Source organism: Buteo buteo, unplaced genomic scaffold (genome assembly GCF_964188355.1).
Source record: "Buteo buteo unplaced genomic scaffold, bButBut1.hap1.1 HAP1_SCAFFOLD_74, whole genome shotgun sequence".
Classification (NCBI taxonomy): domain Eukaryota; kingdom Metazoa; phylum Chordata; class Aves; order Accipitriformes; family Accipitridae; genus Buteo; species Buteo buteo.
In genome coordinates, this window is record NW_027439238.1 from 243,553 (window position 1) to 268,984 (window position 25,432).

Consider the following 25,432-nt stretch of genomic DNA (forward strand, 5'->3'; position numbering starts at 1 on the left):
TCCTGGATCCATCCTCTCCCTGCCCTCCGTGAGGCAGCTGGGGACCGCTCAGAGGTGACTTGGGCTGGCCGGCTCTTGTCAGAGCTGCCCAGCCCCAGCCCTGCCGGCCTCTCCTTGCGGAGCCCGTGTCCGTCCCCTGGCCAGCTCAGGGCCCCTGTGCTGGACTCACTCCAGCGCATCGCTGCCGTTCTGTCACTGAGGAGCCCAGGATGGGCCCAGTCCCCCAGGGTGGTCTTCCCACTGCCGCGGTGAGGGGAAGACTCCCTCCCCTCATCCCACTGACTTCCCTCTTGCCAGTACAGCCCAGCACAGGCTGGTAGTGCTGGGGCAGTCTGGGAAGATCCTCACCCCTCCCTGGCGCGAAGCCCTGCAGCCAGCAAAGCCATTTCTTTCTTTTCTTGCAGCTCTCTGCTCATGCGTGCGTTCCCAGTCCAGACCTGCGCGTTCTGAGGACAGAGGCGGTGTGACGGGGACTGTCCCTGCGGCCGTCACTACCTTTGTGGCCGTCGGGACTTCTCTGCTAAAGCGACTGCAAGACCATGAGGTGAGGTGGGGGTTGAGGGCTCCCCTCCATGCCCCTGGCTTCCCCGGGTGCCGTGGCAGAGGGGCGTCTCACCTGACAGCACCTCTGCCCTCCTGCAGGCGCTTTGTCCCCAGGCGCCGATCCTGCTGCTCAAGCTGGACTAATGCCATTGCTCCCCACTCCTTTCCCCGGGAGCTCCCAGTGCTGGGGCTCCTGCCCGTGCGAGGAGCAACACTGGGCCCCAAGGCGCAGGGTGCTCACGGCTTCCCCTCCTCGGGGCATGGTCTCGTTCCCATGCCTTCCCCTTTGCCACGGTCCATTTGGATCTCTCAAATGTACAGGACAACATACGCTGTGATTTCAACTTTATTTCATGAGCTCAGTAAGAAATACAATGAAAAAACATGACAGGGGCTCAATTCCCTTCTCCCAGACTCGTCTATCATGTGAATTCACTCCTTCACCAGTCAAGTCATAAGGTTTCATAACTTATAATCTGTAACTCTTAATATCGTGCACCTATGAGCAAAAAAAAGAATTTTTTTGCTATGAACCTATGAGCCAACCGAGAGAGCGCTCACCCTTCCTCCTCCATCACGGTGTGGGCGTCCCCTGTGTCGCACCGGGAAGCATGAAAGCCTCAGCAGTTCAGCTGCTGTTGGATCTGCTTCAAAAGCTTTTTGAGTAAGCTGATGTTTTATACCCTCCAGCTTGGAGGCTGGGTCTATACCATTTCCTTACGTTAGTGGATTCTGAGGAAACTGCCAGACAAAAGGTAATGGCTGCCGGAGACAGCCATCCGCAGCTGGTAATGGCTGCATCATGGCCCTTTAGCTCTCTCTAGCCACGCGTCCTGCCTACGCGGTGCTCTCGCTTTGACCTAATGGTGCTGCTCCCAGCATACACCAGGCCTTAGCAGGAGCTGGGTTAGCCAAAATCTAGGCAGGAGTTGAGTGAACAGTCACACCCTTCCTTGTCCGGCACTTTCCCCCTGACCTCCGCCATCCCCCGTTTTCAGGAGTGACCGCCCAGGCTCCCATGTGGCCTTTTGCCCCGGTGGAGTCGATCTCCCTGTCTGACTCTCTGCTCGTGTCAGAGGCACCGCGGAAGATCCTGCTGTTCCCCGTGGCTGTCCTGACCGATGCCTGCAACTCGTCCCTCGTGCCCGTGTCACGCAGATGATTTGGGGGGCAGCAGGTCTCTGTCGTGGCTCCCTGGGAACAAGGGCAAAGCAAGTCCCATCACTCCCCTTTGTGGTCCATCCCCAGGGTGACCGAGTGGAGACGTACCGGGAGCTGGAGAGCGTCTTGTGGGGAGACGACGGCTGTTTGACGAGTGGCGTTGTGAACCGCCTGATAGCAGAGGCGTTGAGTGACATGCGAGCAGCCCAGGTGAGCTTGTTCTCTTTCAAGGCCACCCAAGCAGCCTGCCTCTGCCCCTGGTTTTGGGGGAAATACAGAGTGGCGCAGAGATGTTCCTCGGTTGTTCAGACCCAGCAGAGGTCCTAAGGGAGAGGCTCTGGGGACTCGTCGTGACAGGGAATTTGGAGAGGGGAGTGTTGTGTTAAAGGGTAAAGACTTTGGGCAGAAAATAACCCCCCTTGCGTTCCAGCTTGTCTTTAGATGTCCGAGGGGCTGGGGGCGGCTAGGCTTAGATTCTGGGTGATGCCCAATTCAGCACTGTAAGTCCGGTCGCGTTCAATATGTTGAACTAACACGATTACGGACGCACAAATAGCGCACTGTACTTTCAGTTTAGTGGCGTTCAATGAACTATCACAGCCAGACTTAAGGAGCTTGGTTGCGTTCAATGAACTATCACGGCTAGATTTTAATGAATAGTACAGTTTATTAAAGCAACAGGAGTACAGGTTCTTTTGGATTGCCGATGATAAATACACTGTCTGCAAGGCACGTGCAAATAATAATACAGTCGACTACAAGCGCATTAAATTATGGAAGGAAAAGAGCTCTAAAGAATTCTAAGTTTCCCGGGAAAGCACTCGGTACAGCCGAGTGTTCGAATCTCACCCAAGAGGTGTCCCTCTGGGGGGAAGAGAGGTTCAGCCTGTCGACTGACCCCAGAAGGCAGTGATGTCCTCCCAACTTGTCCACGACGGTATCTTCCCTAATAGTCACCCTTTCTTTGGGCCTTTTTACACTATTTTCCTATTTAGGTGGAGCTCGAGTGACTCCAGTCATGCATGCCTTTACTTTGATTGGTATTAAGTTCTCTCACTTTGCTTTTAAAAGGACATGCTAGAAAAAAATTCAGAGCGCAGGCTCAGTGAGGGGTGGTTGCACTTTGGAGGCGGGTAGCTTTTGGGATGGAGGTGTGTTTTGGTATTCTAATGAGCAAAGTTCACCCAGAGGACGTGATGTTGCGTGTCAGTACCCCAGGACAGGGCACTTAGGAGATAAATCAGAAGTAGGGCAGTAGATCGACAGAACCCCCATGATTTTACCTCCTTGCTTCCGTGGATTCAATGCAGGGACCTACCCTTCCTATCGTTCCAGTTCCCTATCCCTGCGATAACATCACAGAGACTGGCCGTGGCGTCTCCGCTCCACTCCACCCTCCGTGTTACTTCTCTTAGGGTCAGCACACCAAACTGCCTTGGTGTTGCTAACATCTAAGGTTGCAGGTTACATTGCACAGAGAATTATTAGGGAACCAATTCCTTGCGTGTCCACTGCATTCCACCCTGGAGGTTTTGCCTTCCCTCAAGGGGGTGCGGGGAACATACTGATAAGTCACTTCTAGCAGTCACTCCACAGGGAGGCAGGGAACTGTGCAGAGAAGCGGACTCGGGGCTGTTTCTAACTGAGCGACAGCTGGGTTCAAGCTCAACACTGTTTGTCCTGCTTTGAGGAAGGGCCGTGGCAACCCACCAGCCCCACGGAGAGGTCCCAGGGGGGTCTTGAGTCTGTGGCAGTTTGATCCTGGCATCTGCATGGAGAGGGAGAGGGGGCAGCAGCACAAGGCTGTTCTGGGGCAAAGCCTCCCTCATTTCGCCAGGGAACTGCTCGCCTATCCCAGGGTACAAGAGGCAGCAGCCGCTCGGCCCCGAGCACAGCTGTCCCGAGGGGTCTTGCAGAGGAGATGGGGTCATTCAGCCTGCCCTAGTGCCTCAGCCTTTTTCTCCGGAGTGTTTAACCTGTGACGCTTTTGCAGGGTGTGACAGGTGACGTGAAGATGGCCGCTAGTGACGTCCTGGTAGCTCTGGCCCGCTCCCACTTCCACTTTGTCATGTCCGAGCTCCAGAGCCACCTGAAGGCCATGAGGAAGGTCCCTGATGAGATTGTGCTCCTCACCTTGGGCAAAATGGCCCGCAGCTATGGTATGGCACCCTGGGCCTTGGGTAGAGATCTGTGATAACAAGGAGAAGGGATCCTCCCCCTCCCTAAACGCCCTGTGTTGAACTGGGGGGCTACGGAGTTGCCGTGCCTCCTTGCTCCGCGCCAGGGCCAGTTGGCAGCTCTGCCTTATCAGCCCGATCCCAGTTCCCAAAGGGTGGGAACCTGTTGGAGACAAACCCGCGGGGTCTTGGCCCCCCACCGTCCTCCCCGTTTCCCCAAAGGGCTTCCCCCCGGGGAAGGCAGCCCGTCCCACACCCTCCGGCACGTCCTGCGTGGCCCAGCAGCCCCAGCCCTGGCAGGGATGGACCCCAGTCTCCCGTGTCTCTCACCGACCCTCTCGGTCCCTCTGTCCCTGCCTCCTCTGCAGCCCTGCGGTGCATCCCCTTTGTGGGAATGACGCTGCTCGCCCTGCGCACCGTGCTGACCCAGGTGGGGAGCGGCGAGGTCCTGCATGCCATCTGCAGTGGTGAGTGTCGGCTCCTTGGCTGGGGTCTTAGGGGCAGGGGCGGCCTTCGATGCCTCCATGTGATCTCAGAGGGAACGTGGTGGGTGTGAGCCCGGGGCAATCCCAAACTGCAGCGAGTGTGTAGGAGGAGCGGGGGAAGGCCAGGAGGTTTCTGTGGGTGGGACGCGGCAGCGCTGCACGGAGAAACTCCTGGGTCCCTTCCCACGGTTTCTGTTCCCCCGCTTCCCTCTGGGATTAAACTCCCTACTCTGAAAGGGCGAGTATGAGGGAAGGGAAGGGAAAAGGGAAGGGAAAAGGGAAGGGAAGGGAAAAGGGAAGGGAAGGGTGTGCAGTTGGAAATGCTGGAGGGGAAGGGGCCGTTGAGGAGGAGAAGGTGCGATGGGTGTGAGGAGGAGAGAAACGGTGGGGTGTTTGAACCCAGGCACCTCAAGAGCACAGATTGCCCTTGGATCCAGATCCAGATCCAGGGAAGCCCTGCTGAGCCTGGGACCGTCCTTAAAGCAGGCTTGGGCGTGAACGCAAGGTACCGTCCCTGCTGCAGACTCTCACATGCTCCCTTTTCCTTTGTCCTGGTGCAGTCCTGGAGCAATGGTCGAAAGGAGTCAGTACATACCTCTGCAGCTGGGAGCAATGCCCCTTCCCTCGCAAGGGGGTAGCACAGTTCTGTGAAGCCATTTACCCGGTCTTCCGCTATGTGGTGGCAAATTGGCTGGACTGCAAGGAGGAAGAGGTGAGAAGTACTGCTTTGACGCCCGGGGCTGCAGCAGGGATGTCCATGGCGCTGGGTCCGTCTGTGCCCAGTGGGGTGCGAGCAGAGGGCCGAGGGGAAGGGGGCTTCCCGACGGGAAGCAGCCGAGCCTTGGGGCCTTTCTGCAGGGAGGGCTGGGGTAGCAGGGTGGGGAAGTGCTCTCTCTCCTCTGGAGCGAGCCCTTCTTCTGCAGGGCAGAAGGGAAAGGGAAACCCCTCCCAGTGGGAAGGGCAGACCGGTGTTCAGGGGATGCTGAGCACTAGGCAGACCTTCAGCCCTCCAAGCGGAGCCTCTCCCTTCCCTCTTCAGGACAAGCAGGCTGTCCTCGGGGCAGTGGCTGCCATGCTGGGGGTCCTTCTGCATGAGGAGCAGCACCGAGAGCAGACCTGGGAGCAGCTCCTCTGGCTCCTGCAGCAATACCAGGAGGTCCGAGACAACTCCCGGCTCACCGAGGTGAGATGTTGCGCAGGGCCTGGCGTGGCTGCTGGGGTGGGTCTGCGCGAGTGCTAAGAGGCACTGGGGAGCTGTGGGGTGCCAGGAGGAGCTGGGAAGCCCTTAGAGAAGGAACAGGAAGAGCAGAGGAGGCCTGAGGTTTCCTGGGCTCTTTGGGCAGAAAAGGAGAAACCCGGGGCAGGGCGGGAGGGAGGCAAGAGTCCCTGGGGCTCATCTGCTCAGGAAGGGAGGCACTGCCAGCTCCCTGGGGCTCTGTGTGCAGGAAGAGCTTTGCCCGAATGCCCAGGGCCATGTCCAGTCCCATGCGGCGACTGGCGAGGTCTGATGAGTGGGAAACTGAGTTGTCAAGCCCGGGCTCCGTTCCGAGGAAAGAGACCCTCTTGATGCTGCTCTGCTCATCAGGCTTTTCCCTGGGAGCTGATGTTAGGGGCTCCCCTTATCCCAGACGTGCTGGGTTTCTCCATTCCCAAGTGCCTTTAGGTGGCTTGAGCCTCCTCTTCCCCCCCGTTCTCTTGTAGAGCCTCAGCTATGTCCTGGAGATCCTGGAGGGAGTTCAGACCCCAATGCCGCAGGGCACGGCTCTTGCCATCAGCACCGCTGTGCGCCGCCAGGTAAGGGGAGCCCTGCGCCCTGCCGCAAGCCTGGGGCCTGCACCCATGATTGCCACGGAAGGGAAGGACCTGCCGGCTGGCAGGGCAGAGCAGGGCGTTCCTCCACTGGGACCTTCCTGCAGGCCTGGAGCATGCCAGGACTTCGATCCAGGTGCCATCTTAAGGCTGCAGGAGGCCTGATCCTGGCTGTTTGGAACGGGCCTGAGCGGCAGCCCGGTTCCCACAGCCATTTCCCTCTCGGCCAAGTCGCAGGAGGACTCTGGAGCGCCAGCACCCTGAGGGCAGCCTTTCAGCGCTGCTCAGCCTCAGCTCCTGGGCAGCCTGGGCTGCCGCAAACCTCTGTGTGTGCCCGGGGCCACCGTGGGGTGGGCTGGGTTTCGGCTGTGGGTCCCATGCCCAGAGTGCCCAGGGAGAGGAGAACGGAGAGCGCCATTACTTTTCGGTCCCTCTCAGCACTGATGCCGCTTTCTCTAAAATGGATCTTGCTCCCACAGCTCCCTGATGTGACCGAGGAGGCTGGCCCTGCCCAGAAGGCAGTGCTGTCCCGCTGCATCATGCTGCAGGGTAAGGAGAGGAGACTGGGCGATGGCCCGCCGTGCCGTGGCAGCTCTCTCCCTGTCCTTGGCTGTTGGGGACAGCTGCCTGCTGATGCAGAATGCGATTTCTTCCCCGCAGCACGAATGCGCCCCGAGGAGACAGGCATGTTTCTGCACTCCCAGCTGAGCGGTGGGAGTGAGGCCGGTCGCGTGGCAGCCCTGGGCCTGCTGGGAGCGCTGGCCCGCGCTGACGGTCAGTGCCACAGACCAGGGACGCAAGGCAGGGGTTGGGGCTGCTGGGCTGACAGCAGGAACGGGCCGAAAGTGGTGCACCTGCACCCAAAGGGAGCTGCGAAGAGCGGGTCCCCCAGCCGAGCTGACGCCCCGCAGCAGGGCTCTCCCCCGGCAGTTAGAAATGCCGGCACACCAGGGACGGCGCTCCACGGGCGTGTAACACAGGCAGGCTGGTGGGCGGGCAGGTGGGCTGCTTTGCACAGGAGCTGCTCGTACCCGTGCTGTTTCTCTTGTTCTCTCTGTTGCCATAGCCTTCGGTCCCTGTAAAATAGCCTCTGGAAGTGGGGTTGCTCCGACTACGCCGCTGCTTCCCGTGAAGCCAGTCAGGCCCCGCTCTTCTGTCCCATTGGAAGCTTCAGGGGATCCCTTCTGCCACTGGGGCTCTGCCTCAATGCACACCTCTCCGTATCTCTTCCAGCACCTGCGGTGAGAGAGAAGCTGCCCCAGCTGGTGGAGGCCATGCGCGCCTTGTGCAGTGACCCCAGTGCCCAGGTGAACTGGTTTGGGAAGAGAGGGTGCCACCAGGGGAGGCAGAGAAACCCTTTCCCTTGGGACAGAGCCAGAGGGCCTGGGGAAGTGCTGGCGCGTTGCCCAGGTGGTGGCTGATGGCTCCTCCCTGGGGAGAGCTGGCAGGGCAGAGCGGGGAGGTCTCTGGGCTCTGCGGGGCAAATGCCCGTCCAGCCTGGTGCTGAAGCCCAGCCCTGACGCCAGGAGCGAAAGCTTCTGCCGTGGCCTTGCCACCTCTCTGCGAGCCACAAAGGCGCAAACTCTTTGGGTTTTGAACAGGAGGGTCATAACCACACTCTCCCCTGGCAGGTGCGGAGGGCAGTTCTGGAGTTCAGCAGGGAGCTGCTCAGCTCCGGATCCCAGAGCTGCTGGCCATGGGATGTGGTGGGGCACATCTTCAGCGAGTTCAGCCGGACCTCGGGCACACTGGTAAGGGCAGAGCAGGACACCCAGGGCTGGTTGTTTTGACCAGTGCCTGGACCGTGCTGAGGGCTCCTGCCGGCGGCCTTGGCCTTGGAGAGCTCCATGCTGCAGAGCCATCGGCGCTGGCACTGCCGTCAGAGCCGCTTCCGAATGGCCATTCCTCGTGGGTGTCTGTGCCGATGTTGGTGGAGATGTCAGTGGATGATGTGGGTTTACACCTCGGCATGCCACCCAGCACTGTGGTGCCGAGCTGTGCCCACGGGCGCCTTCGGCAAAGCCGCCTTGCAAAGGGAGCGTCTTGTAGGGGCAGGACATCTTCCGTCCTTAAATGCTGATGGACGGTGAGCAAAACACAGCCAGTGCGGACAGGTGGGCCTGGCTAGAGGAGCTTTCTGTGGTGTTCTCGTGCTCTGGCCCTCCAAAGCACACCCTGCCCACCCAGTAACAGTCTGGGGGCCCACATCCCTTCTGGCAAGGGGACGGGCCGTTTGGCAGTCCCTGTGGTGAGCGTTTCCCAGCATTCAGCTGGGTGCCCAGGAGGTGAAAGCTGGGGATGGCCGAGCCTCCCGCTGACTCGCCGAGGACATTCCCTCTGGCCGCACCTTCCCTCTAGCTGGGAGATCCATGTGCGTCACTCTGAGGCTCGGGGAGGCTCTGCTTTGGGAGCAGGGCAAAGGAAAGGGCTTCTGGGTGCTCCTCCACATCTGTCGGGCTGGGTGTGCTGCCTCCAGGGCTGGCACTGAGCACAGCCTTGCTGAAGGGCACGTTCCTCACCTCTGCTTTGGTGGCACGACAGCAGCATTTGGGCCCCAGGGGACCGAGTCGGCAAGCAGCGGCACTGTCTGCTCCCAGGCTTCCCAGTCCTTCCCAGGGTCTGGGACCCGGTCCTCGAGCTGGGTCCGTCTGGCCATCGGGAGGGGGGCAGGCACAGGAGCAAGAAGAGCACTGGTGAGGGGTGCCTGAGCCTCATCAGTTGGGAGCTGAAGGTAATTGGGGGTTTGCCAACTCTGTCTTACAGGTGGCAGGAGGCCTTTTTGCCTGGGAAAACCCAGAGGATGGAGCAATTCGAGCCCTGTGCCTGGACATCGTGGGCTCACTGGACGTCACTCTGAGAGGGATGACCAAAGTAAGTTGCCCTCTGTCCTGCTGCTGTGGCCGCTTCTTGCCTTCAGGACATTTTTCCGTGTGCTCCCCCATGCCCTGAACCTGTCCCCTCCTGCGCTGAAGCGCACCAGGCTCAGTGAAATGCAGACCGTCCTTTTCGTCTTCGCGCTGAGCGGAAATGCCAGTGTGGCGAATTGCCCGGTTCTTCTCTGCAGCTCCTGTGGCCGAGGCTGCTGCAGTACGTGGTGCCAGCCCAGTACAGCGGCATGCTGATCCCGCTCTCCCGCTGCCTCCGAGCCCTGGTTGAGAGACGGGAGAGAGCGGGGTGCGAGGAGGAGGAGCCGGATGCCATGGACTCCCAGGAGCAAGGTAGGAGCCCCAGCGAGTGCTGCTGCTGGGTTTGGCCAGGGGTCAGGCCAGCCCGCGTCTCCCTGCGCCCCACCAGCCCTGAGCAGGAGCCCAGGAAAAGCAAAGGGCAGAGACAGGCTCTGCTGCTGGGCACGAGGGGCTCTGCCCTGCGTGGCCCCTTGCCCGGCGCAGAGGCCTGGCTCTCCTGCTCGCAGCGCTCTCCTGGTGAGCCGGGGCTCGCTCCTGGCCGTGCTGGAGCTGCCTTCATCTCCTGCTGGGCAGCCCTGGGGAGCCCCCCAGCCAGCGCTATTGCAGCGCAGCTGCTCTCAGCCCTCAGCCCTGTGTGGGGCTATCGGAGGCGTGAGGCTCGTCGGCTCACCCAGCCTTTCTGCCTCCCCACAGCCCGGCTGCCGGCTCCCCAGGCCCTGCTGGCTCGACTGCTGGTGAGTAGCGGGGCCCTGGGGAAAGAGCTTTTCTGGCCAGGGGTGGTGGGAGATCCCGGGGTAGAGATGCTGTTGAGGCCAGCGCCGGGAGCCCCCAAGGAGGAGGCAGCATGCCCGAGCCCATCAGGGATCCCACTCCGTTCTCAGGGCTGGCAGCACCCTGGGTGAAGCCGTCGGCTGCCTGCTGCCAGCCAAGCGGCACCGAGCTCCCTCCCGAGCTCCCTCCTGGGAGAAGCTGTGGCTCTGGCGGCAGGAGCGACCCTTCTCTCCTGCCCTCCTCTAGGTGGTGGCGGCAGCTCCTTACCCGAGCCGCGAACGCGCAGTCGCTGCCTTGCAGCTGCTGCAGGCCCTCCACGGCAGGATCCACAGAGGCTTGGGGGCGGCGTGGGCGACCGAGATCCCCCTCCTGCTGCAGTACCTGGAAGGTAAAGTGCAGGTGGGGAGGGAGAGGCTGGAGGGGAGGGAGGGGGGCAGGAAAACGCAGCTGCCTGGCGCGACGGAGGGCAATTGTCCCCAGTTCCCCAGCACTTGCTCTGCTGCCTTTCCCCTTCCAGGGAGCCGGTGCTGAGGCTGGGGGCAGCTGTCCCCTGGCATCAGTTCGGCCCAGGGGATGGAGGGGGCCGTTGATGTCCCCTCGGAGGGCAGGTGTTGGCATCACCCAAGGATGGTGTCTGGGAGAGGGACGTGACTGGTGCTCCTGGAGGGGGTGCAGCCCTCGGCTTTGGAGGACCAAGTCCCCAGGCCAGGCGAGGTTTGCAGCAGCTGTCCTCGGCAGTAGCCTGGGAGAAGGGCTGGAAATGGGCAAAAGGCAATGGGTGGCTCGGGAGAAAATGTGTGTTGGGACTGGGTGGTTGGAGTTGTTGTGGGAGCTGCAGTCGCTCAGTGGGAATCTGCTGCGGCCAGTGCGTCCTTCCCCAGATTGAGTCAATGCCTCTGACGACCGCCCCTGGGATCCCTCCTGTGTCTTTGGCCTCGCAAGGGCTTTCGCGTAGGCCCTCTCTAGCCTGATGGCCTGGGACTTTTGGGAGGTCGGACTGCAGAGGAGAGCGCCAGACTCGTCTTTGGTGTGAGCTTAAATAGCTGCGAGAGCTTTTGCTTCCTCTTGCTTCCTAGGCAGAACTGAGAGCTCCCTGGCCTCTGCAGAGTGGGAGCGCCGTGTGCTTAAGGTATAGCATCCTTGCGGGGGGTGTCACAAATCGAGGGGGGAGAAGAGGCAGCAAAGTTGTGGGAGGAAGCTCGGGGCTGCTTGTGTAGGCACCAGGAGGTGGGGGCACCTCCTGAGCACCCTGCGCCTCCCCCGGCAGTAGGTGCCTGCCCACTCAAGAGGAGCTGCTGCCTGCACACGTGCCACGGCTGATGGCTAATGCCCTCTAACGCTGTGGCACGCGCCTTAGCGCTGCCTCCTCCTCTAAGTCCGGCCTGCCGGGGGGTCTCACATGAGGCGTTAGGAGAAGAGGGAAGCTGGTGAAAAGAGGCTTGGGTGGGGTGAGGGAGGAGACTGCCGTTCCCGGCAGCTCTCCCCCGCAGCATCCCGGGACACGTGAGCGTGGAAAGGGCCCTGGCCAAGGTCTGGGGAACACTCGCTTCCTTTCCCGTTCACACCAGTTTCTGCGAGCGTCGCTGGAGCCCGTGGAGGACAAGGCCTGGACCGTAGGCCTGAGCCAGGAGCTGAGCCAGCGGCTGGGCAGCTCTGCTGCCGGCTCCTGGGAGGAGGTGTGTGTCCTGCCCGGCACTGGGGCTGGAGCTGGCGCTGGTACTCTGCCCACGCAGGCAGATTTCACTGCTTTCCTTTCCCTCGTCCCCAAAAGGCGTTTCCCCTGGGCTGCCCCAGCGGCTGGCCACAGCCTGGCATCGTGGCCGGCTCTGCCTGCTCCCGGAGGTGGTGGGGTCCATCTGGGGCCAGCCCTCTCCTGACGGGTCGGGCCATGACTGCATCTCGGGCTCGGCTTCTTCTCTTTCAGCTTTTCCTGTACAAGGCTCTTGGGACGGTGCTGGCAGCTTGTCAGGACCTCAGACACGTCCAAGGGCAGGTGCTGAGGTTCCTCCAGGAGACAAACCCTGTGGAGCTGTCTGAGGCCAAGGTGAGGTGATGCTCCTGTCCTGAGCAGCCCCTGGATTTTCCTGGGGGAGAGGGAGGGCTGCTCCTGGCCCAGCTCCAGACCTCCTTCCTTTCCCCGTTGCTGCTGTTTCCGGCTTGCTGCAACGTCCTGCCCGGCCACGGTCGCTGGCCACGGCTGAATGCCTGGACTGGAACCGACTCCCCGTTTCTCCGTGGTTGCAGGGAATGATTTCTGTTGTGTCCCACGCTGCCGAGAGCCACTTCCACCTGGTCTTGGGCACGGTGACTATGTTCTCTGCCGCTTTCACCAGAGACTGGTCCCGCCAGGCTTCCACGGGCTGGGAGGTAAAGGAACGAGGGGCTTGCTGGTTGGCTTTCCTTTTTTGGCCTTCTTTCCACTTCTACACCTGCAGCAGCCACCCTGTGGCAGCTGCCTTGAGATTAACCTTCTTGGAAGAGCTACCCGAGACCTGTGTTTCAGAGGGGACATCCTGGCCTTGGGGCCCCTGAGGGGTCTCTGGAGAGGATGGGGTTTGGCACCTGGTGGATCAGAGCCACCCAGCTGGGGCAGCTGCAGCAGTTGCTTGCTTGCTTGCTTGCTCGCAGCCACATTGCCCTGACTTAACTTCAGCAGGAGCTGGTGACAAGGGGGTGGGCACAGTGTGACACTCTGCCCCTTCCTCAAAGCTGAGGGCTGGGAGCAGGAGCCTGGTGAGGTCTCGTTGGCTCTGCTCCCCACCTGGGGGCTGTGGGGAAGCCTTTCTGGGCAGGGCAGGGCCCTGCAGAGAGAGCAGTGCAGCCTGGCCTGGGGAGGTGAGCAGACCGGGCTCATCTGCGCCACTGACCCGCACAGGCTGCACGGCTCTGAGCAGGACCGTGACAGGCTATGTCGGGTACCTGTCCGCAGAAAGGTTCCAGACAGCTCCCCGGCCTCTCGAGTCAGTGGTATAACAGCCAGCAGCGTGTGTGATGCTGGCTGCACCTCCTCCCTCTCCGAGAGAGAGAACTCAAGCTGCGGGGTGGGAACAACTCCCAGCCCCAGCACTCGCAGCTCGGGGAGCTGCTGGGAGGTGCTGGGGGAAACAAAGAGCTGGCGAGGGTGCGGGGCAGGGCCTGCCGCAGGAGCCCGCCGCAGGAGTCCCGGGGCTGATGTCTCAGGGCATCTCTGTCGACACAGGTACAGCGGCGGCAGAAGATGGAGCGAACCCGGACCATTCGTGCTGCTCTCATGCGCACCTACAGCGGCATTGCGCTGCATGCCCCCAAGGAGCAGCTGCTCACCTGTGTGGATAAAGAAATCATGGGCAACATCCTGAGGCTCTCCAGAGATAAAGAGAGGGTAGGAGCACAGGGCGCGTAGGGTGGGGATGCCCGGGTGCCCCAGCTCCGGCCCCTCGGGGCTGGGGTGTACCGAGATGGGCGGTCTCTTCCTAAAGACCTCCCAAGGAGGGGTTTGTCCTCAGTGTCCAGATGCAAGCCCTCTGTGGCTTCTCCCTGCCCATGCTCCTCTTCCACCTCTCAGCCCTTCAAAGAGTTCAAGGGGTGCTTTGCTCTCTTTGGCCTCAGGACTTGCAGCTCAAGCTCGCCCTGGTGCAGAGCATCACCGAGGTCAGTTGTGCCATCCAGGCTGTGGGCGACTGCGGCAGCTTTGAGCTCTCCTTAAAGCAGGAGGCGATGCGGACCCTGCTGGTGAGTGTCCGTAGCTGGAGCCGTCACACGGGGGAGTTTTGGGCTGTGCCGTCAGCCTGGTTTCCCCAGAGGCATGATGGCCTCTCGGCTTCACGCGAGCTCCTGGAGCTGTGTCCGCAGCTGGTGGGGCCCTCGGGTGCTGGTACTGGGTGGCTGTGGCTGAGGAGCAGGGTCCCTCCTGCAGTGCCTTTGTGCCTTTGGGGTTCCGTGGGGGAGATGGGGCAGCGTCTGCCCAAGCCTGGCAGCAGAGCCTGTCCCCGGGGCGGCGGGAGGGCTGTCCCGTGTCCCTGCCCGCTGCCAACTCTGCACTTGTCTCTGGGACTTGCAGGACTGGATAAAGAGGGAGCCCTGGGACTCCCTGGTGTATGGAGTGTTTCAGGCCCTGGAGGAGTTGAGGTGAGGTCTGTTCCCCAGGCTCTGGGCACTCCCAGTGTGCCCCAGCCCAGCTTGAGCATGGGGCCAGGAGCTGCTGGGGCTGTGGAGTGGGAGGGTGTTCCCCATTCCAGGTGTCTCCCAGAAGAAGGGAGCCCCAGGGGTTCCTTAACCTGGGGGGGGTGGGGGGGTTGCCTGCTGCCTGGGAGGAGGTAGGAATTGCTGGAGCTGAAGGCAGTGCTCGCTGGCATGGGCTGGGGGGGTTGGATTTGGGGCCCTCGATTAGGAGGGACTCAGTTGTGGTTTAAACCACCCTGGAGAGGGCTAGTAAATCCCCTTTCTGTTTTGTCTCCCTTCTTCCTCTGGCCAGCAAGCTGAGGCCGCCTCTGAGCAGGAAGGAAAATGGCAACCTGCTGGCAGTGTGCTGCCAGAGTGTTTTGTCCCATCCTTCCGAGGAGCAGATGAAAAAGGGAAGGAAGAGTGTGAGGGCAGCTGTGAACATGGAGGTACCCACCGGCCAGTGCCTGCCCACCTCTGGGTCAGGATCCCACCTCAGCACGCCCTGGCAGCCCCCATGATGCATAGCCTCAGCTCTCCTTTGCTGCTTTTAGCTTCTGCACAGGAGAGGCATGGAAGATCTGGGCCACCTCATAGAAACCCTTCTGGAGGCTGAGGCGACCTCTGCCTGCTTTTGCAAAGTGTTCCACGTGAGTAGCCACGGGGCAACAGGGAAAGCGTTGCCAGGGCAGAGAATCGAGACCTTAGTGGGTGATAGGAGGTGGATACCTTTCCTCCAGACAAATGGGGCTTTGGCTCCTTGCTCTGGGGCTGTGCATCTGGCCGGGGCTGGGGGTCAGGAGTGCCTGGCCACTGCAGCCTCAGGACAGGCAGTGAAGTGGGCCCTGGTGGAGGGAAAGCCAAGAGCCAGCCCTGAGCTGGGCGAGAGCAGCCCTGGGGGGAAGGCCGGAGCAGGGAGACGCCAGCAGGGAAGCAAGACCTGACACAGGGCAGAGGCGGCTGCATAGCGCGAGGCGGTGAAGGCTGCAGGGCCGGTGCTTGGTGGGGCGGGGGATGCGCCAGGAAGGGGCCAGAGAAGAAGGGAGAGGGAGAGGGATCTCGGGGAGAGAAAGATTCCTGTTGCGAGAGAGATGCCCCCTGCCCCAGGTCCTGAAGGGCTGGCTCACCTCAGCCAAAGAATGGGAGCGGGAGAGAGCCCTGCGGGTTTGCACCCACGTGCTGGGCGCTTGCAAGGAGCGATGTGAGCTCACGGTGAGTAGGGACCCTCCGCGTGCCCTAGTGCCCCATTCCCACCATTCGTGGCCCTGGAAAGGAGCCCTGCCCAGCTGGGTGCTGGCTTTCGGGGCCCCTGGGATTATGGGGCAGCCCTTCTGCCTGGTCGCTGCCCAGGGAGCAGGCTGGGCAGTAGAGGCGAGCGGGCGCTGGGACTGCCTGCAACGTTTTTCCTGCTGCTGTCCCCTGCAGAGAGGATGTCCCTACAAGCAGTTCGGCTCCCTGGTGGGACTGCTGGGGTCTCTGACCAGCGACTGCCTGGACACGTGCCACCAGAGGGCATGGGTCTGCCTTGGCTACCTTCTCCAAATGCAAGGTGAGGAGAGCAGGCGCTTCCCAGCCTTGCTCAGCCCGATCCTCCCTCCCTCCCTTCCTGGCCTGGCGCCACCGGGGTCCCGTGGAGGGAAGGGGGAGGCAACGTGCTGGGCTGGTTTTGTGCCCCCACCCTGTTAGCCCTCTGCCCCCCTGCCCATCTCAGGAAGGATCCCTGAGAGAGTGTTGCCGAGTCCCACCTCCCCGGGGCGTGCGTGAGGTTGGGTGGTCAGGGCCATCCCTCACTGCTGTCTGAGAGCAGGACGTCGTCACCAATGCTGGGGACTGTCCCCCTCCACGTCTGTCCCTCTCCACGGTCCAGGCAGGAGAGACAGAGGGTGGTCAGACAACTCGCTCGGATGAGGTCCCCGACGTTTCAGAGGGTGCCTTCCCCCTCGCTCCCTGCCTTCAGCCTGGAGAGACAGGCAGCTACCCAGGCAGTCTCCAAAGTCATCCCTGGCAGGGAAGAAATCTCCTGGGGAGCACAAGAGAGGAAGCCAATTTGCTGCCCAGAGCAAACTGGGCAGGGAGGAGGGATCTGAGCTGCAGGCCCAGAGCGTGCTGCAAAGGGTTGAGTTTGCAGCCTTTCCTCTTCAGGCAGCAGGGTCTGCCTGTGCTGAGGAAGTCACAGGGAGGTTTCCTGCCTCCCAGAGACGATGGCGGCCTGTGTGGGAATAGGGGACGCAGCTGCTAGGAGCAGAGGCTGCTGAAACCCTGAAGCCCCAGCAAAAGGTTTAAGGAGGAAGAGGGCTCTTTCCAGCCCGGGGTTTGTCAGCCATTTATCAGGCTCAGGAAATCCCGCTGCCCCAAGTTCAGGAGGGCCCTGGCTTTCCCTGTGGCCTTCCCTGCCACCACGGGGGTTCTCCTTTATTGGTATCTGGGGGCAGAGGTTGGCTTTCTGTAGACGTGACTCCTCTTCTCTCCTGCTGTTTGTTCCAGCCAAGAGCATGAAGGTGCCGCAGGCAGATGAGATCCGGTGCCTTTGTGAGGAGCTGAACAGCCCGGACACCGAGACTTTTGCGGAGACCTGTACCCAAATAACAAAGGTAACTGGCCCCGAAACAGTGGGGTGGGGGCCCAGCTCCTGGGCTCCTGCACGTCTCCCTGCTCCCCTCCAGAGTCTCTGTCTCCAGAGCGGGCTGTCCAGGACAGCTGTTGTTAGCAAGTAGCAGGAGGCTCTGAGGCAAGACCGTCCTTTAAGGCACGCTGGAGCAGACACCGTGATGTGTGCGTTTGCACACACGTGTGCGTGCGTGAGTGCTCTTGTCAGAATACCAATTTGGTATATAAGCAAACAACAAGGGGGTAGACACTTCCAAATCGGTTAGCTGCACCAGATGTAAACAGCACTGTAGGCACAGCAGGAGGGCCAAGAGACTGGCCCCTCCATGACTGCTGAACTAACAGTCCCGTCAAGTTGCCTTTCCTTTCCGAATCGCTGGGGCAGAGCTGTGATGCGGGCTCTCCTGTTCCTGACTTCTCTCCAGGCTGTTTGCAGGTGCATCCCTGCAGCACAGGCTGTGGACTTTCTGACTGCCATCCTGGACAGCTTGCTGCATGTCATGCCCCCACGTGCAAGAGCAGTGAGAAAGTGGGTGTTCATCTTCCTGGTGGAATGCAGAGAGGAGATAGTCCAGGAGGTAAAGGAGAGCTTTTTTTCCATTAGACTTCGTCTTTTCTCCTGTTGGCTGTTGCACTGCACCCTGTGCAGTTGGCATGGGCTCAAGAAATGCCGCCTGTGTGCCGAGCCAAGGGGCTCCTGATGGTCCGAGTCGTGCATTAGCACCCGCTGCTGGCGCCTGCTCCGGCTGGTGACAAGGCTATGGGCACTTCTTGTCCAAAGGCTGCCATTGGTCCGGGTCCTTCCCATGAGTGAGGCACTGGGAGGCACCAGCCTTGCCATTCCTCCCCTTCCTCTGGGGTCACTGTCAGTCCTCCCTGCCCTGGGACCCACCTCACCCTTCTCTTTCTTCACTGGTCCCCAATTCCATCTACTCTGAGCTTTGCTGGGCACGCTAGGTTTTCCACAGGTTGCATAGTTGTTCATTGCTCTCACTGCTTTCCCCGACTGTGGTGTTACCCAGCCTGTGAGGTGCCCTTCCTTTAGCCACTAGTTGCTGCCCATCTGTAGCCTGGGAGCCTCTGGCCTCGTGCTGTGCCTGCCCTTTCAAGGCTCCTGTTCTCCTCCGCTCACGCTCTGCTGCGCTCCACTTGGGCTCTAGGGCCACCAGTGGCTCAAGCAGTGCAGACTAACTCAGTCTCAGGAGGGTAGAGGCAAGGAAAAGCGTCCCTGGAGAACGGGGTTCCTCTGGAAGGAGACACGTGCGCTTGCAGAGGCCCTGCAAGGCATCTGCGGGGTCTCAAAGAGCGTGTTTGGTCGTGGTCTTGCATCGCTACAGACACATGGGGAGAGTTAGCCAAGCGCTGAGCGTGAAATGGGTCCGTGTCCTCTGTGTGCACACAGGGCACGCAGCCGCTCATGGGGTTGGGCCTGGGCACATGCAGCGACCGAGGCTGTGCATGTGAGCGTGTGCATGCGTGTGCGTGTGTGCATGCAGGTGCACGATTGCCAAGAGCACACTGGGCTCCAGATGTGAGCCAGGGTCAGGCAGGGTGGAAGGCGTGAGGTTTCGAGCTGGATCTGGACTCTGTGTCGAGGCAGCAGGCATCGCTCATGTGCCGAATGACTCTGCCTGGGCCCCACAGGAGGGGGTAAAGGAGCCCTTCTTTCTCCTCTTCTTCCATTCAGGTGCCAAAAATCCTGAACACCCTTTACAGCTACATGCAGCAGAGCACCCACAGGCCCTTCCTGCTCCGTGCAGTGTTTCTCCTCACCCGCTTTCACCAGGAGCCTGTAATCAGCAGTCTCCTCCAGAAGAGTCTGCTCATGGACAGGTACGGGCACTACCCACCTCCCCACTGTAGTCAAACAGGGACCCTGCAGCTTCCTTGCCCTGGGGGGGTCCGGTTGAGAAGCAGGTCTTTTTTTTCTGCCCAAGCAGTCTGGAGTGTTGCAAGACTGCGTGCTTGTGTCTCTGCTGTGAGTGGGGCATTGTAAGCCGCACTGCAGGTGAGGAGGTTTGAGGGCACCGCAGGACCGCAAGGATACGGGCTCAGGGGTGAACGTCTCTTCCCTTGCAGTGACACGGTGGAGCTGTGGAGGAGCCTGGGGAGAAGCATCCTTGGGATTCAGATCCTGAGGTGCTTAGTGGAGAAATTAAACAGAGCAGGAAACGACCGCCTGGGGACGGACTCCTCCCCTTGTGAGCAGCACAGCTGTCAGACTGCTCTGGAGACTCTGACGGTACGTTCAACGGCAGACACCTTTCTGCAGCTCGGCATCTGCTTGCTAACTCACGCTTGGGTGCAAGGGAGTCAGGTGCCCTTTGCGGGTGCCCGTGGAGATTCGCAGGGCGCTGTGCTGGGCCGGCCTCAAGGAGTGCGGGGAGCCAGGGCAGTTTGGTACTCCTGAGCCACAAGGCTGTCGCAGAAGTGACAAGTGCGGACAGTGACCCCCCACCCTGGGCAGGCGGGGGAACCAGGCTGGTGGGAAAAGGCCTTCCCTGAACAGGTGGTTCTTGGTCATGTTTCTCTGCAGATCACCCGTGCCATCTCCGAGGTGGTGTTTGCCCTGAGGAGCACGGAGGAGCTCAGGCGACTGCTTCCCCACCTCCTTCCCAGCCTGCTCAGGTGGGCCAGTGAAATGCTGGGTGGGGAGAGGCAGCTTTTGCTCATGACCAGCTGGAAACAACTGCATGTGGAGAAGCCGTGCAGGTAAAGAGCCGAAGGGGCAGATGGAGGGGCTGGCTTCAGTTCCCCGTGCCAAGGCATGTGCCTTTGTGGGGCTGAGGGAGGGCTTCGCCTGCCCCACTTCCTAGATGTGGAAAGCGGTCGTCGCGGTTGGTTTTACTTCTGTTCCTTCGTGGAGCAACTCCAGCTCCCAGGCAGGAAGGTCTTACGCAGCTCATACTGCGGATGGCCGTCCTCTTGCCTCCTGCATACCCTTGTGTGCACAATAGCATTGCACTCCCTCAACGGACCCCCGCTGGAGCAGTGACTCTTGCGGGCACTGGTGTCATTCTTGGCCAAAGGCTGGTGGGAAGAGGTATGAGGTGTTGGCCTTGGTTGACACCTAGCGTGGAGTCAGTCTAGAGGCGTGGGTTTTCTTCTGCTTCGGTGGGTCTGGGGCATGAAGAAAATGCCAGTGTCGTTAGCTGCAGTCTGGAAGGCTGTGAAGCATCATTCCAGGGGTATTTAGCTCTGCTGCAGATCAGTCTTCCCCGAACCTGCTGCGATTTGAGAGTTCTTGGGGTTTCTGGCGGTGGTGCTCTTTGGACTTGTTTTGTTTGATTGGGTTTGTTTATTTTGCACTTTGTTTCTTTTGCCAGGATTTTCCTTTCAGCTATAAAGTTGGTGCTGGGCAAATGCATGGCGCAGAAATGGACGCAGCTGCTCGAGATTTGGGGAGTGTGGGCTCGCCTGGAAGTCCCCGTGGCTCACCCTGAGGGGGTGCGTCTCCTGACCAGGTAAGAGCCCCAGGGATGCATCTGGCCAACTCCTGCAGGGCTGTGCCCAGGGAAATGGCCGCTGGGACCCTCCCGGCGTGCCCGGGAAGCCGTCGGGAGCTGAAGAGTAGTGTCTGCATCAGCGCAAGTGAATTTTGGAGGCCCGGCCTGTGGCCTTCCTGGGTAACTGTGTCCCTCGCTTGTGACCCCTGCGCAGTGTCCTGCTCAACGCTGGAGTCGTCTCCCCCTGTCTGGTGAAGAACCTCTTGCCGTGGCTGAATTCCTGCTCAGTTCAACTGCGGATGACAGCTACAGCTTTCTTTGCTGAGGTAAGGCAGGAGATGGGGAAGGAAGGGGTCAGAGGACTTTTACCGAGATACTGCTGCTTGGGATGTCTTTTTTTGTGGGAAGATCCCTGGCGAACGGGTCCCTGGAGCGGGGTGGCCAGGGGAGCACCTGGCCGGGACCAGGTCCCCACGGCGCTGCCTGTGGTGTTGTTCCAGATCTCTCGGGACCGCAGGACGACAGGGACCTCCGAGCGAGGCAGGCACTAGAGCAATCCCTCCGCAATACCTGGCCCCAGCCAGCACCACGGAGTTAATTAAAGCTCATCAAAAGACACCGAAAGGGGAGTGTATCTGTTCTTTCCCTAATAGCACCCTGGCAGCTGGTGAGACAACGTGTGGGTGACACCGAGGCTGGGGGCTGCCAGCTGTGGGGCCCCTCTCAGATCTTCCCGGGCTGGGGACAATGGAGTCATGCCAGGACAGAGCCCAGAGCAGGGGTCTCCCCGTGGGGTCCTGGGGCCTTGGCGTGCCCTCCCACTGCCCATGGGGATCCCCTCGCCACCCCTCCCACCGCGGCACGACCACCTCCAGCACCAGCCCGCGCTGGTGCAGGGAACAGCCCGCGAGAGCCCCGACCGTATCGCCACAGCAGGCTTCGCCCTCCCGGTGTCCCATCACGCTGGGACCCCCCACAGCACTGCCCAGTGACACACTGGGGGGAGTAGGGGGCACTGGGGGGAACCGAGGGGGTCACAGGAGGTTACAGGTGTGTGGGCAGAGGGCGGAAGGGGGGCACTGGGGGACGAGTGGGGAATGGCGGGGGGACCTTAAAGGGTCAGCAGCGGCACAGGGGCCGAGCAGAGGGACGGAGAGTAGCATCTGGCTGGCCCATCGGACCCCTGCCCGTTAACCCAGGCCCCACTGGTGCTGTTCCTCACCCCCAGCGAGCCTCCGCACATCTGCAGGGGGCAGGGGCAGCTCCACACAGGGAGGCCACCAGCAGAGACGTGGTTTTGTCCCTTGGGCTGCTGTGCACGCTGGCCCGGCTGCGAGCCCACGTGAGCCTCAGCCCCCTGTCCCGCGGGTCCCACCACACGCGCGTGACCCAAACGGAACGCTCTGCAAAGTTCGCTCAAAGGAAGCACGTGCTTCCGCCTTGCCCAGTCCTTCCTAAAGGTGTTCCTTGGTAAAGGTGAGGATGTAAGCGGGAACGGAGCCCCTTTCTGGGTTGAACAGCAGGCTGAGGGGGGCTCCTGCTGTGGCGGGGGCACCGGCAAGGGCCAAGCTGGCCAGTCTTCCTTCGTCCCGGTCTTCAGAGGTGGCAACCTCCTGCGTGCTCTGGGCTGGCACAGCCTTGCCCGTGACCCAGGGGAAGCTTCCCTCTCCCCGAGTCCAGAGTCCTGCCCCATACACGGCACCCTGGGGCAAAGGGCAGAGGAACCAAGAGGTTCCCCTCCTTCGCAGGGTCCCCAGCGTCAGCTGTAGCATCGCGCCTATCCTTTGTAGTGCCCAGAGCCTCCTGTTTCGGGCCGAAATCCTCGGTTTTCGGGTCCAAACCCGCCTTTGATGACCCCCAGCCTTTCCTCAGGGCCCACAGCTCCATGCTGAGGCTCTCAGCCCTAAAGGTGGAGTTCGTTGCCTGGCAACCTCCACCCAGCAGTCCCTGGGGAGTCAGTGGGCCCAGGACAGCCAATCGCATTTGAGGAGGCGGGGGCAAGGCATGTGATCGATAGGTAACCCACCAGTCAAGCTTCGAGGCCTGCAGGAGAGGTGGCAAGAGGGGAAAAAGCCGGGCTCCCTGCCGGGTGTGTGTGTGGGGGGGGTGTTGGTTGGAGGCGGGGCATGCCCGCTCCACCAATCACAGCTGGCAAGAGCAAAGCAGAGATGACTGATGAGCCGCCTGACCCATCACTGGATGGGAGGAGCGATCTCATGCAGCCAATCGGAGGAAACATCGCCTCAGGGAAGGGCGGGCCCCAAAGCAGGGCACAGTGGCAGCCGAGGGGAGCGATCCTCCGAGGCAGCACCGCCTGAAGGGAGGAGACTGGCAGCCCTCCCCAGCTGTGCTGACCCATGGGAGAAGAAGGTGGGGCCTTCTCCTGGGGCCAGGAGTTTCCTCTAGGCACCTGCAGTGCCGAGGGCTCCGGCAGTCCTGGGAGCTGAGTGTGCCAGGCGCAGGGCAAGCGGCTGAGCTGGGCGTTCTCCAGCGGCAGGCATTTGGACGAGGGGGGCTCGGCGGGAACCCGTCTTGCCCTCCCGCTTCTTCTTGTGCTTCTTGAAGTGGAAGCACTTGTGCAAGGCTCCAGGAGGAGTTCATTTGGTGCCCGCCCTTGCTAATTGCAGGTGGGTGGTCTGCAGCGGGCAGGGAATGGGACAGGACTGCTCGCAGGAATGCCGTGGGAGGGGAGGTCCGTCGCTCAGGGAGACAAGGATGAAGGGTGGGCATTGAGGGTTGTGGTGCTTCTCTTCCCAGGTCACCATTACGCGTGAGGAAGCTCTGCTTCCCTGGCAGTGGCCGAACATCTGCCTGCCCTCGGGAAGCCAAAGGCAGAAATCAAGCAAGCAGTCGGGATGGAGTTGCAGGAATAGTCGCCACCTGTCGACCCCAGCTGTCGCCCCAGTTCATTCTCTGTGTGGAGAGGCAGTTCAGGGTGCCAGGAAAAGGTAATTTAAGGGATCTCCACTGCTTATCGGTTCTGCTGACTCTCATGACTTTACCGGCATTGTGGCATTTGGTGCTAATGCCAAAGCTCTTGGGGAAATCTGTGTCAGGGTATTGGCATCTCTTAGGGCTGTGATCCTGTGGTAGAGGGGAAAGCTAAAAAAATGAGACACAACTGTAAGTAAAGAAGCAACATTGAGAGGGGGGGGAAAAATACATTTTCCCAAAACACTTTTGAGGTTTAGGGATTTGGTTTGAGAACTCTTGTTTTGGTGACACACTTGCTAATAAGTCCAAAAAGAGATTTATCTTTGCTTTCATTGAGATTTTGACTTGAGTGCAGTTAGTGATCTGCTGTAACCTTAAATCACTCCTGTCATCTGACCAATTCTCTGTTTTGTCTCTACTACTGAGCTGATTTTCTTATCTCAAATGTGGCATAAAATTTGCATGTACTTCCTGGAAATTGAAAGATTTAACAGTGCTTTGTGGAGTGCTATTCAGTCGATGGGCGCATGGCACACAAGAATTTAGGGGTAAAAGTTCTTTTAGAGGTTCTGAGGGTTATGGTCCTGCTGAAAGATTAGTGAGAAATTCAGCTACACAGTTGTCAGGACTCATAAAACTTGCCAAGACTGCAAATATGTGATGTCTGGGCTTTGGTGTTGACTAAGCACAGTGCAAACACAGGTGGATACAAAAGCTGGAAACAAGAGCTTAGGCATAAAAGAACCAAACCAAACCAAAACCCAAGATGATGGAAGAGAGAAAAATGTCCTGCCAAAAATACTCCTTTAATTATTCACCGACAGAAAAGACAACTTCCAGAAGAGATTGTCTTCCTGGATGCAACTGTGAGAAGAAACCTAATTACTGAACCAAAATAGTACACATATTGTAGGATGATAATAATGCATTAAGTATAAAATAAATAAAAAGGCAGAAGAAGCCATGCTGCATTTCCTTCAGATTGTGGATTGCCTCTCTTCCAAAGATACTAGATGTTTATCTGCCCAGTACTAACAGCACTTAAATATTATTTGCTGTTTGTAAATGAAGTATTTGAATTGGAAGTAAAGGCTTAAGATTATGAAGCTTTTCACTGCCAACAAAATGTCTAGGTGCTGAAGGAGCTGGCTGCTTGCTGGTCCCAGGGTGCAGGTAAAGCTACTTTCTGATTATCAGAGATGAATCAGAATCTCGGACATTGCCTGACTCTTCATCATCTCGGTATCGTGCTGAATATCAGTAGCAGGCAGGGAAGGGGGTTCTTGTGTCCCTGTCTGAGATGCCAAATTGTGATTTCTGCTCTCTGTCCCAGGTACGTGCCTGTGCAGGCAGCTAGATGGGAGCTTTCCCTCTGCAGAGCACGGCTCTCTGCGGTTTGCAGAGAATAATGTTTTCTACAGCCTTGTTTTCAGCTTTAGGCAGGTCTGGCTTCATTTTTTGGGGGAGGCAAGAAGGCTTGCCTTCTGGGAGTGTGTTTCACCACTGTCCCATTTTTGCTGAGGTCCATGAGTGTCCCTAGTTGTGAGTAAAGGAGCCCTGGTGGGACTGTGGGCTGGAGATGTGCTGCTTTTTGCCCCTTCTGCCCCTCCTCTGAAGATCTGATAGCAGAAGTGTCTTTGAGACAGGTTTTTTGACCTGCTTCAATGCAGTAATGGATTACTGAGAAGCAGCAGTACCAGGGAGTATGAATGCAATTTTCTCTTGCATGATTTGGCTGAAGATCAGAAATGTGCTTCACTGAATAGGAACATTGTTGATTAAAATGGCATGACTGTTGATGCCATATTACAGCGGTATCTTGCAGTGTTGGAAGCTCAAATCTATCTTTTCGTGTTAACTTAAAGCTTAAACTCTGAGAAGACTGTAGGAATTTAAAAATCACCCTCTGCAACCTATGCAGACCTTGAGGTATGAGCCAGACTGAGAGGAGTGAAGAAAATGTGTTCATGCTTTTTTATCCAGCTGAAAGAGCTCTGTATAGCTTTAAATGCTGTTGCATCTCATTTTTAGTTGAATATAAGCAGATGGTAATAGATTAGGTGTCAGATATCTTGTGAGGGCAACTACCTGGCAATGACATATTATTAACAGTAGTTTAAATGATTGCACTTGTTTCAGAACAAAAAGTGGAGTTCTGTCTATTTTTAATCTGAGTTTCTGAACTATCTGATTGGAACTTAGTACTGGGGAGGCCTTCAATACAATTTTTTTTATGATGATCACTAGGGTGTGATGGTTGTCGGTTATTTTTAGGTGGTGTGGTCAAATCAGAGGTGTTGAAAGCTTACCCCTCATCTAATTGGGGTGGGTTTTGTTTGTTTTCGGTGCTTATTTCTTTTGGAAAAGCTGAAGATTAAAATCTCTCTGTATATACCCATGCACCCCTTCTCCATGGTGTTTACATAAATGTTTAGGCTGTTTTCCAGGCTGTT

The 25,432-nt window shown here is 59.2% G+C and overlaps 1 protein-coding gene across 1 annotated transcript in view; it reads left to right on the forward strand.

Annotated features, from left to right (window-relative positions):
- The window catches only part of LOC142027859 (maestro heat-like repeat-containing protein family member 2B), a 34,999-nt gene extending 13,370 nt beyond the window's left edge, over nt 1-21,629 (forward strand). Inside the window, exons 4-35 of the mRNA XM_075022058.1 lie at nt 405-544; nt 1,792-1,914; nt 3,698-3,863; nt 4,250-4,348; nt 4,927-5,078; nt 5,406-5,549; nt 6,068-6,160; nt 6,655-6,724; nt 6,836-6,949; nt 7,409-7,482; nt 7,807-7,926; nt 8,939-9,046; nt 9,240-9,920; nt 10,099-10,240; nt 10,929-10,981; nt 11,421-11,528; nt 11,777-11,896; nt 12,097-12,219; nt 13,052-13,213; nt 13,441-13,563; nt 13,892-13,959; nt 14,306-14,441; nt 14,547-14,642; nt 15,100-15,204; nt 15,418-15,541; nt 16,477-16,583; nt 17,025-17,177; nt 18,287-18,432; nt 18,679-18,841; nt 19,136-19,311; nt 19,926-20,063; nt 20,260-21,629. Coding sequence (XP_074878159.1) covers nt 405-544; nt 1,792-1,914; nt 3,698-3,863; nt 4,250-4,348; nt 4,927-5,078; nt 5,406-5,549; nt 6,068-6,160; nt 6,655-6,724; nt 6,836-6,949; nt 7,409-7,482; nt 7,807-7,926; nt 8,939-9,046; nt 9,240-9,920; nt 10,099-10,240; nt 10,929-10,981; nt 11,421-11,528; nt 11,777-11,896; nt 12,097-12,219; nt 13,052-13,213; nt 13,441-13,563; nt 13,892-13,959; nt 14,306-14,441; nt 14,547-14,642; nt 15,100-15,204; nt 15,418-15,541; nt 16,477-16,583; nt 17,025-17,177; nt 18,287-18,432; nt 18,679-18,841; nt 19,136-19,311; nt 19,926-20,063; nt 20,260-20,596 — 4,664 coding nt within the window. The 3' untranslated portion in view covers nt 20,597-21,629. The remainder of the gene's footprint in view (nt 1-404; nt 545-1,791; nt 1,915-3,697; nt 3,864-4,249; nt 4,349-4,926; nt 5,079-5,405; nt 5,550-6,067; nt 6,161-6,654; nt 6,725-6,835; nt 6,950-7,408; nt 7,483-7,806; nt 7,927-8,938; nt 9,047-9,239; nt 9,921-10,098; nt 10,241-10,928; nt 10,982-11,420; nt 11,529-11,776; nt 11,897-12,096; nt 12,220-13,051; nt 13,214-13,440; nt 13,564-13,891; nt 13,960-14,305; nt 14,442-14,546; nt 14,643-15,099; nt 15,205-15,417; nt 15,542-16,476; nt 16,584-17,024; nt 17,178-18,286; nt 18,433-18,678; nt 18,842-19,135; nt 19,312-19,925; nt 20,064-20,259) is intronic.
- The last annotated feature ends 3,803 nt before the right edge of the window (nt 21,630-25,432 follow it).